Source organism: Capsicum annuum, chromosome 4 (genome assembly GCF_002878395.1).
Source record: "Capsicum annuum cultivar UCD-10X-F1 chromosome 4, UCD10Xv1.1, whole genome shotgun sequence".
In the NCBI taxonomy this organism is placed as follows: Eukaryota; Viridiplantae; Streptophyta; class Magnoliopsida; order Solanales; family Solanaceae; genus Capsicum; species Capsicum annuum.
This window is the reverse complement of record NC_061114.1, coordinates 211,383,786-211,395,168: the sequence shown is the minus strand read 5'-3', so window position 1 is coordinate 211,395,168 and position 11,383 is coordinate 211,383,786. Positions and strand designations below refer to the sequence as shown.

Sequence of the window (11,383 nt, the reverse complement as noted above, 5' to 3'; positions counted from 1 at the left end):
CTGAAAAATCAATTGAAAATTTCTCAAAAATACACCAATTAAGTTTCTCATGCAAATGGAAATATTAAAATAACAAAATTATGTATGATGCAAAGCAATTTGTTGATCGTCTTGCACACAATATAATTAGATCTGAAAATACTAACATGCAGTTGGACTTTCTGGAGCCAACTGGACAATTGGATTCAAAATTCACAGTTAGAAAGACATAAAAATCAAAAGAAAGAATATATATCAATTTTTTTTCTTTTTTTGAAAAAAGTAGTTACTAATTGTCAAAATATAAATAGTCATTTCACATCATTAAAAGAAGATACATAGCTGGGCAGCAATATATAAATTTACTGTTGGACCATACCTTTGAAAGAGAAAAAAAAAACCATATAAACTCATTTATCTTTCTCTTATACAGAGTCTTTCTCTTCTCTTTCTTAGCTTCTTCTTCTCTTCATCTTCCTATTTTTATTTAATAGAATTGTTGATTGGTTAATGATGAAAAGCAAATCCCTTTAATTTGTTGCCTTTTTATTTGTATTAATTTCTTTTGTTGCTATTAAGCTGCTCTTTTTTTCTTTCTTTTATTCATATCCACTTCTTTCTTCTTGTTTTAGCTTATTATTTTGCTATACTAAAACAGCACTACAAACAGGCCATAACACTCAAAAATATTATGGTGTTTTAGTATTACTTCAAGAATTTCAATTTTTCTAAGTCCTAAGTGTCCAATTCTGTCTTTTTGACAAACCAAAGAATTTAAGGTGAAGAACTAATCTTGTCATCATGAAGAGGTTCAGTTTCTCAGATTCTTCTGGCAAATTGCTTTATCCAACAGAAGGTAGTATATATAGGTTCAATTCTTTATTTCTCTAATTTTTGGGGGGCGGAGTCAACTTTAATGCCATAAATTTGATGAAATTCAGTAACTTTTACTCAAACTTTGTTTTTATATTGATAATTTCATTTAATACGTAAAAATAATATATTCAGAACGTCGTAAGCAAAAAAGATTGTGATTTGAAATTCATAAACTAAAATTTCCGGTTCAACCTCTAAGTATGGGAGGGAGCATCCTTCGACGTAAAATTAGTCAAAATATTATTCTTGTTATGTGTGTTCACTTCTTTATATTTTGAAACCTGACTCCTCCACTGCTCTAAGTCCAGTGAACTACCAATAGGACTGATCATTGTTTTTGTATGTGTGTTACATTACAGAGAAAAATACAGAGAATTTGGGATATAGCAATGAGTTTCAAGCAATGTTGGATGGATTAGAAGATGAAGATGGGATAGAAGAGAGTGGATGTGGAACAGGGAAGAAAAGGAGGCTAAGAGTTGATCAAGTACAAGCACTGGAGAAAATTTTTGAAGTTGATAACAAACTTGATCCTGATAGAAAAGTGAAAATTGCACAAGAATTAGGACTTCAACCAAGACAAGTTGCAATTTGGTTCCAAAATCGTCGTGCTCGTTGGAAGACTAAGCAATTAGAAATAGATTATAACATCCTCAAGGCTAATTATGAAGCTCTTCAACATAATTACTCCAAAGTTGAACAAGAAAAAGAAGGGTTGATTACTGAGGTAAATTATAAAACCATTAAAAAATCTTCCACATTTTATTATTTAAAACCCCTTCCGTACCAATTTATATGACATAGTTTCAAATTTCGAGAGTCAAACTTCTTTATTTTGACCGTGCATTCAAACATATTCGAACTATGTCATATAAATTGGGGTCGGGAGAGTATAGGGGAAAATTTGTAGCAATGGTAAAGTTGTTCCGTTTGACCTATAGTTTAGGGGTTCGAATAGTGGGGAATCAGTTACTGATACTTGTGTCAAGGTAGACTGGCTACATAACACCCAACGACCCTTCCCCGGACCCGGCTGGGATGTCCTTTTAATAGCGTAAAGTCGTATGTACCAGTATTTTTTAGCTGACACTATCATGGGGTTGTTCTATAATTGCAGCTAAAAGGACTGAAAGAGAAGCTAGGAGAGGAAACAATATCCCCTGCATTTCAAAGGCCACAAGAATTAATCCTCAATAAGTTGAAGAATTCATCAGATTTTGTGGACTCAAAGGATGGTTCATCAGATAGTGATTCAAGTGGAGTAATGAATGAAGAAAATTACACCAATACTACTACACTCAATTATCAGCAATTAATGCCAAAAGTGTCATCTTACAATAATGCTTTGGATCACTTATCATTGTCTTCGTCAACATACACTCAGTTATTGGATCATCCAAGGGCAAGTAATTCTACATCATCATCAATGAGGGGTTACAATAATAATAATGATCATCAGCAACAAGGTGTTGGAAGAATGGAGGAGCAAAATGGTTTTACAACAGAGGATTCTTGCAATATTTACTCTGTTGATCAAGCACCAAATCTTTATTGGTACTTCAGTGACCATAGAAATTAGCTATAAGTTAGTAATTTTCCTCAAGTTTAAATAACGTGTAGTTTTTAAGTATTATTGAACCATCAAGAAGCTATTTGTGTTTTTTTACAACCTTAGTCATAGGCATTTAATTACAATATAAGTCTATAGATGTTATTTACTTAAAGAGATCAAAAAGTAAAATAAAGAAGAGAGGTCATAAGACTTTCACCTATTACCTAACTAAAGAATCGTTAGGAGGAATCGAGACGGATTCAGAATTTAAACTCTGTGAATTTAATTTTTAAGATTCTTTGACATTATATCCATTGTATTTTAAAAATTATGGGTTCAAACTTCAAACCTACAATCTGTTCTATTTTTAATGAAATTTTACTCATAATATTTTTGCTTTGCATCACAAGTATTTGACATTATATCCATTGTATTTTAAAAATTATGGGTTCAAACTTCAAACCTACAATCTGTTCTATTTTTAATGAAATTTTACTCATAATATTTTTGCTTTGCATCACAAGTATTGGGTATCCGCCCCTAGTGATGAAGACGAAGAACATATACGACCAGTGTAGTCCCACAACTAGGCCTAGGAGGGTGGTGTGTATACAGTCTTGTTCTTACCTTTATGTTACTTTCAATTAACCTTCCACTCAAGTAAACGTATCAAAAATCAAGTACGTAAAAGAAAATACAATAGTCAGAAAGTTATGCTGATCATGTAGAACAATAGTATGAACTCCTCATAATTAAGGCAATCTTTGATTTTGTCCTCTCCTAGGCAGTAAAATTCCAGTTTCTTCATAAGTTTGAGCTATCTAACGGTGAATTTCTTTCAGGAATATTTTATGGAATCAATATTTTGGATTGTTGCAACTAGGTATACTCATCTACGTTGGTGGTGTATTGTAATTGCTATCAAAAGAGGGAAAGGATAAGATTTAAATTAACAATATGCATGTTATGTCAATATACAGGTCGATATATAGGGTTGGGGGCCAATATGTCTATAAAATAGAAAAGTTTGTTTTGCATGATCATGTCATGTAGTCACTTTTGGTTGCATAGGCTACGTAGTCATTTGGGTACCCATGTGTGCGATGGTGACTTTTACTTAGCTTGGAATTATAAGCAATGGTGCTTCAGCTTTAGTCACTATCTTCCAGAAAATGACTTCACTCCACGCCAAGCTTTCATTTACACATCTATTGTAGAAGAAAATTGACTACATGATGTGATTACACATTGTGATATCATGGAATTCAGGGGTTAAGTTTAAAAAAAAAAAAAAAAAGAGCAAACAAACAAACTCGAGGGGTGTAATTATTAGTACGTACAATATTTTTATCACATGAATGAAATAAAAACTCAACTAACCCCGAAGAAAACAAACCAAGAAAATAAATTTTTCCTTTCTATAACTTTATGTGAAGACGTTTGATCAGATACTCAAATATAATGAAAAGAATTTTTATTGAAACTTATGATTTAAAATAAAGGTCATATTTGTGCAATATCAAAGTTTAAGGTCAAAGTTATAATTTGATGTGAAGTTTAGGATCATTTTTATGTATTAACTCTTACATAAATAAGAATTAGGATCTGAAGAAGTATTACTTTAACATTTTGATATGTAGTGATTCATGTAACTTTTATGAGCTTGGATCTTTCTAAACTGTGAGATTCGTAATTTTAAAAGTAAATAATTACTCCCTCCGTTGCATAATAAGTGAATTTTAGAGTAATTTTATTGTTTTAAAATAAGTGAATGGTTCACAATTCAAGGTAAATGTTGGAATTTTTTTTTAAATTTACCCTCCATTAAATGTGCATTGAGAGTGATGTATCATGTATCTTTATTTTTTCAAGAGGGTAAAAATGAAAAAACATAATAAATTTATATCTTTATTTTTTTTCTTAATATGTGTGTTAAAATCTAATAATTAACTTATTATGAAATGGAGGGAGTATATGTTATAACCGGTAAAGATAATTTGATGATGTAAAACTTTGTACACAAATGATTTTTATATAACTTAAATTCCATTTTTATTTATTACTACTAATATTTAAAATGGGGTTGGTGCATGGCTGTTGGGTGCCTATCAAACCCCATGTGGTGGGTAAGAAGTAGACCATGACACATACAGTCAAGTTGAAAAGCTATAAGCCTTATAGAGTTCATCATCGTGTCTTCCCCTTGAAAAGGTATATGTTTTTTTGCCCACACTAATTAACAAATTGAGTTAGGAAGACTAAACTGAACAATAATAATAGTACTACTCAAAAAGTCTCTAGGATTTTCTAGATGCCACATGCTAATTGTATTCTCTTACTATCAAGATTTACTATCAATATCAGTGAGGGGATCTTTTTCACATAACTGGTGTGAGTTAATTTTTGCTGTCCTCCAGCCCTTCTCTCTTTTTTATCCCTCAATATAGAAAATTATGTTTTTAAATAGGTAATAAGGAGAAATTATTTTCTAGCTCTTTAAAAAAAAATCATTTATGGCCTTTTCAAAATAGATTTTCATCTTAGACATAAGAGATTAGAAAATCTATTTTTTCTATTCAAATTGGAAAAAGACAAGAAATTTCATTTTCCATACTTTAAGTTGTTGGAGGTCTATTATTTTAATTACAAATCTGAGTCAGCTAATGAAGAGGGCAATTTTATTTAACAATAATATATTCACGTTATCACGCAAAGTAAGGTCTTGAGAGGGAACACCTCTACCTTACAGGTGAGGTTGAAAAATTGCTTTAGATACACTCCGGCTAGACAAAATTAGTTTAAAAGATGACGTAATGGACGTACAAGATACAATAGATCGATAGTAACAAAAACAATAATAGTAGCAGAATCGTATTACAACAAAATAATACTACAATCAAACTATACGAAACAATAGACATTAACAGCCGTCGAAGAATAAAAAAATACATTGCTTTCTCATCTTGTCTTCCGTCAAAGTCACTCTTCACTCTGTCTTGTCTCATGTATCTTCATTTTTAATCGTATCTCTCTTAGTATAACCACACATCCATCACAATTTTATTCAAAGTTTACAAAATTGAATGTCCAATTTGAGCACACTAAGGAAAAATGGATATGTATAGTGAAATTTATAATCCACAATCATTACAACTCCTGTAACAACCTCAGCCCTAATTAAGGGGTAATTAGGTCCATGAAAGGAAAAGTAGGGGGGGAAACCAAAAAGAGTAATTTCCAAAAGGAGAAGGGCCTAGAAAGAAGGGAGTGGTTTGTGTTTAAAGTTGGGTATCCAAAAAATCAAATGGCCCAAAGGCCAAGATGAAAGATGAAAGTCACTTTCATGGCTTGCAATTACAGTGGGAAATAGACAGGCCTAAAGCGGCGGTCGGTGGTCACTCAACAGTAGGCCCACTCACCCTCGCGACTTTTAGCTTCACTTCAACTACTACTGTTCACTTCCCTTTCCCTCTCACCTCATTTTTTGGACGGTATCCAAATGTCATTGGCTACAACATTGACCAAATGGATTGGTATTCATCTTCTCAAATCAAGCAAAAAAATATACTCTAGTAGTAATTTTTATGTTGCGAATTTAGGATTTAAAGTGAATCAATTTTTATGTATAATCAAGTTGATAATTCAATTTTAGTGAATTTTTTTTTATTATATATAGGAAAAAAAAGGTTAAACTATGTCTAAATTTGATTAAAATTATTATAACATGTCTGAATTTTATGAGGATTTTATGATTTTTTAAATTATTTATTAGTATATTTTAGTGATATTTATTTGCTTAGCTGGACCTAAATGTGAGTACACGCACACTTATTATGTAAGGATCAAAATAAATCTCAATAAACCTATCTCTATTTGTCATGTAGCAGTATATTCATCCTTTATTTTATATTTTTTCATTAAATGCTCTAAATGTATTTTTTTTTTCTAAAATTGCTCTCAACTAAGCAGTGTTTGTAATTTCACCTCATCAATCACCGATAATTTATTGGCGAAATCTGCCAGCAGTGCGTAAAATTCGCCTGAACAATGCCTTCAATTTCGTCAAGCTTCCGACAATATTTGAAGTGATTATGCTATTGAATTTTGTTCTTCGTCATCTAATCTATGTGATTCAAAAAAATAATAATTCAAAAGGGCAATGAAATCACTGATCAATCCTTAATTATTGCCGACTGAAGCTCCGACGAGTTTGACGGAAGAAGATAAATGTCAAAAGGGGCACCACCGCCTCCGCGAATCTATCCCACCAAAAAGTCCGGCCATCAAAATGCTTCCATCATATGCACACGGCTGTGCCCACAAAACCCATCAAAATTCATCATCTAATTCATATCACAACTCAACGAATTCGAAGAAAATTGACCAGTGTATTTATTCATTGCAAGTCTTTTTCTCTTTTTAATTTGTGAAATGTGAAAAAAAAAAAAGCAAGAGTTAATAAACTAATTAAAATAATGAATTATTTTATTTATTCGAAAGGAACGCGTGAAGCACTCTCATCGCATTGATTGAGCTAGTACAGTGATCCAAGTAAGCAAATAAATGTCACTAAAATATACTACTTCCTCCATTTCAAAATAAATAAATTGTTGAATTATTTTTTAATGTTCAAAATAAATGAATTGTTCATTTTTCAAGCGATATGTTGAAAATTTCTTCCAACTTTATCATTTTATTTAACGAGGTTCTTTAAGTACTTCACGTCTTTCAGGAGAATAATTTAAGAACAATTAAAAGAGTAATAATAAAGTAACCTGCAATTTATGTCCTAATTTTTTTTTTTTAAAAGGATGTGTCATACTCTAATAATTCAATTATTTTAGAATGAAAAAAGTAATAAATATTTCAGACGGGATATACAACCCTGTAAAATTCAAGCGTGTTATGATAATTTTCGTCAAAGTATGAACATATTTCAAACTCTTTTTCCTTATATATAATATCTTCTATGAATTTATAGGATTTTCATGGTAAAGTATGTATAAAAAGTCAAGATTTTTACTTATACAACTCAAAATATAAAAAATAAATGTAAAAAGAAGTTAAGGTTTCATTTTTAGAAAACCTTATAAATGGTGGGAAATTTTTCGTTAAAAGGATATGGATAAATTTGCTTGCACCGGATATTGCATTGACATTAGTTAGTGTAAATTAACATTCTTTAACTCATTTCACATTTAAGTTAGGTATAATTCGGTCTTCAATGATAATTAGATTCTCACTTTCTCAGCACTTTTCATAAGTGCAGTGTCAAGAGTTCATTACGTAACCCAAATTATTAGTAGTATGTAATCTTGTGTTAAGCTTTTATACAATAATTGCACGTCATACTCAAGGGCGGACCAACATGATATCCAGGGGGTTCACCCGAAATCCCTCGACAAAAAATTACATTATATATATAATGTAGAAAATCTCTCTCTCTCTCTCTCTATATATATATATTAATTTTGAACCACTTAAAAACAAAGTTGTTGAATAGTTCGGTGATTCTATGTCCGCTTCTTCAATCGCTACTTCAGCCCTCGGTCGTGGGTTTGATTCCCACTACCAGCGAAGGCTTCTTCTTTTAAAATTTGTTTTGCACAGCTGTTATAGTACTAAAAAAAAAAAGAACGCATGTAAAGCTGTTATACCTTGAAATTATATTTTGTTGACGTATTCACATATTTATACTTTTATTTTTTCGAACCCCCTGAAATAAATTTCTGAATCCGCCACGGGTCGTACTCCTAATAAAGTTGTTGAAATTTGGACTTAGTTAACAACACTTTGTCTAATTTATCACATATTTTCGTCTATGTAAACGTTCATGCAATAAATTAATTAAAAGACTTCTTTCAATATGAGGAGAGAGAGAGACTGATAAACAATGTGATGTTTGCAAAAATGAAAATAATAATTCACGTGGTATGAATAATGGAGCAGCTAAATAAATTAAGTTATACTCTATTCGTTTATTTTTACTTATCTATTATATGAAAAATAAATTTTAATTTTACTTATTCATTTTAGTATATTTAGAGAACAAGAATTTCTTTTCCTAGTTTTATTCTTATTATTAATTATCATTCATTTTAGTATATTTAGAAAACAAGAATTTCTTTTCCTAGTTTTATTCTTATTATTAATTATCATTTTAAATGTTTCTCAAATCTATAAAAAAAAAATTATATACACCAATTAATGTATATATTATGATAAAATATGTACTTAATTATTATCTTTTAATGACTGTACAAACTCTCTGAGTACAAGTAAAACTAAACAAAAAAATTGTTTACTAAGTAGTAAACAATTATCAATTGTGCAGATTGAAATTTGTAGCGGCCTTATTAACTTTGCCATTAGTAGTCCTAACCAAAAAATAAATAAAATTGCCATCAGATTAAGTTATCTTATGTACAACATAATAAATATACAAAATAAGCTTGATACGATAAATTAAAGTAAAACTTGAGCCTAAAACTGGCCAAATTGAACTAATGATATAAAAAAAGTTAACTAATCGTCAATCTCTATTACCCTAACGGTTAAAACTTACACGCATTCGGTATATACATCAAACCAATACAAACATGACATGTGTTTGAATGTAGAGTTCATGTTACTTAACCATAATTAATTAATAAATAATTTACTTCATTTAATCATGATAAAAGAATTTGAGCAAAAAAGAAGCATTATTTATAATTTTCTTATTTGCTCTACAAATGATAAATGTTGCGTGCAAGCAAGAGCAAAATCTCTACATAATATATAACCTTTAATTGTTCTTTTCTTTTTCTTTACAAATTTCCTCTGTGATTCCCATTTTTTTTTAAAACAATTTCCTATTTATTGTTTACTGTGTAATCAGGTCTTGTAAATAAGAAAAAGTAAGACTTTGCCAGTATCTCTCTTTTCGACTAATTTTTCACATTCGCATTTTTGACAATTTTCCCCTTTGAAACTGGTCTAGCAACACTCGTTCCTTATAAAAACAATATTTATTTTATTTAAAAAAAAAAACACATTTTGAAATCACGCACTATATAGTAGTAGCTTTTATCAATGAGTTAAAATGTTAAATACGTAAGCTTACTAAATAGTTTGTACAGTACACTTTCTACATAACTATGATTTAAATGTCTTAACCTTTATATTTAATTTCACTATGAATGCATTAGAATTTCTGCACTTTTAATCCTATGATAACTTGCTTACAACTCAAATGACACCTAGGATCATTAGAGGTTTAATGATTAATGCATAGTTAGCTAATTACCTTACTCGACTAAAGGAACTAAGATATTCCTATTTGTAACAAAAGTTCAATTAATCGCATAGTAATATTGTGAAAGTCATATCATATTTTTTAATAATTTAAGACAAAGAACACAAAGCTTGAAACACGTGTAAAACACGCGTGAAATATTTTTTTAAAAATGATATTTGCTCCCACTCCTATGTAAGATTGCTGTTGGATTATAATCAAATAATTTTAGTGGATATGACAAACATACTGAATTCTACACTAAGCAAATAAGGAAGAGATTCTTCTGAAAAGCAATGACTTAAACTTGGATCTTCTTGGAGAAGAGAAGAATTCTTAGAGGAAAGCTGTAAACACTATTTTCCTGTTGAAATTATCACTAATTGAATTTAAATAAAAGTAGTGAAAATCAAAGACCGAAAGGACACAATTTTTTATTAAAAACACATCTTCATAAAGACACCTCTTATAAAACACTTATAATTAATAATTTAATTTAACAAAAATCCAACACTTCACCTATGCCTAAACCACAAAGTAGGAGAAAAACAAATGAGATATTTTTTATGATAATATGGTAAAATTGAGCGATTCATTTGTTACAACTATTATTTTTGCGGCTTCCTATGATATTTAGACAAATTATAGGTATGTTTTTTTCTTTCTTTCTTTTTTTTTTTTTTTTTTTTTAGCAAAATGACCTTCTGTACCTTTGTACTATGTTGGTTTTGTAAGTTGGACATTTCTACTTACATGTTTGTCATATGGACCCTGAATCCACTAAAAAACAATATTTTAAACCCTTTTTTGGTGAGTATAACACACTCTCCCCCACATCAGCTGCCACGCCTGACACGTCTGCCACGTCATTTTAAAAAAAATAAAAATATTACATTAAATTCCAAGTCATTTTTAAAATGCTACACAACAAAGTAAATATTAATTTAATTTAATTAAATAAGAAAAATTTATAAATTGTAGGAAAATTTGAATAATCATGTTTTTATTTTTGCTCACAAATTAAACATCAAATCCATTTTTAAAATGCTACACAACAAAGTAAATATTAATTTAATTTAATTAAATAAGAAAAACTTATAAATTGTAGGAAAATTTGAATAATCATGTTTTTATTTTTGCTCACAAATTAAACATCAAATCCATTCCAAATAATTAAAATTCTTCTCCAATTAATTTAAATTTTTAACTATAAATTCATATATACAAACATAATAAATTTTTTATTTTTAAATTTGAATATTTTTAACAAATTCACAAAAAGTTTAATTTTTTTCAAGCGAAATTTATTATTTTTTTTCAATATTCACTATCACTCACTTTCAATTTAAATTTAAATTTAAATTTCAATTGAAAAATGAAAAGAATTGAATTGAGAGGGAAAATTAAAATAAAAAATAAAAAGTGAACGTGTGTGTGGGGGGAGAGGCTGGGCTGGGGTGGGATGGGGCTGGGTAGGGTGTGGGGGGTGTTGGGGTGGGGTGGGGGGCTGGAGGGGGGGTGGGAAGGGGCTGGGTGGGGTGTGGGAGTGGGGAGGGAAAAAATATTTTTATTTTTTAAAAAATTTTTAAAATATTTTTAAATTAAAAAAGATGGAAGAAAAAAAAATGACCCTTTTTTATTTTTTTAAAAAAATTTTAAAAATATTTTTAAATTTAAAAGATGGAGGAAAAAAAGAACCC

At 29.7% G+C, this 11,383-nt stretch overlaps 1 protein-coding gene across 1 annotated transcript; it reads left to right on the top strand.

The window, feature by feature from the left end:
* The first annotated feature begins 232 nt into the window (after positions 1–232).
* On the top strand, positions 233–2,521 carry LOC107867444 (homeobox-leucine zipper protein ATHB-6). The gene is made up of 3 exons (XM_016713684.2): positions 233–835; positions 1,215–1,582; positions 1,973–2,521. The coding sequence occupies exons 1-3, from the start codon at positions 781–783 to the stop codon at positions 2,432–2,434; spliced, it is 885 nt and encodes a 294-aa protein (XP_016569170.2). The 5' UTR covers positions 233–780; the 3' UTR covers positions 2,435–2,521.
* Positions 2,522–11,383: the final 8,862 nt, after the last annotated feature.

Coding starts and splice junctions, on each gene's coding strand:
- LOC107867444 (XM_016713684.2), top strand. CDS start 781: ATGAAGAGGTTCAGTTTCTCAGATTCTTCTGGCAAATTGCTTTATCCA. Junction 836..1,214: donor ATTGCTTTATCCAACAGAAG/GTAGTATATATA, acceptor GTTACATTACAG/AGAAAAATACAGAGAATTTG. Junction 1,583..1,972: donor AAGAAGGGTTGATTACTGAG/GTAAATTATAAA, acceptor CTATAATTGCAG/CTAAAAGGACTGAAAGAGAA.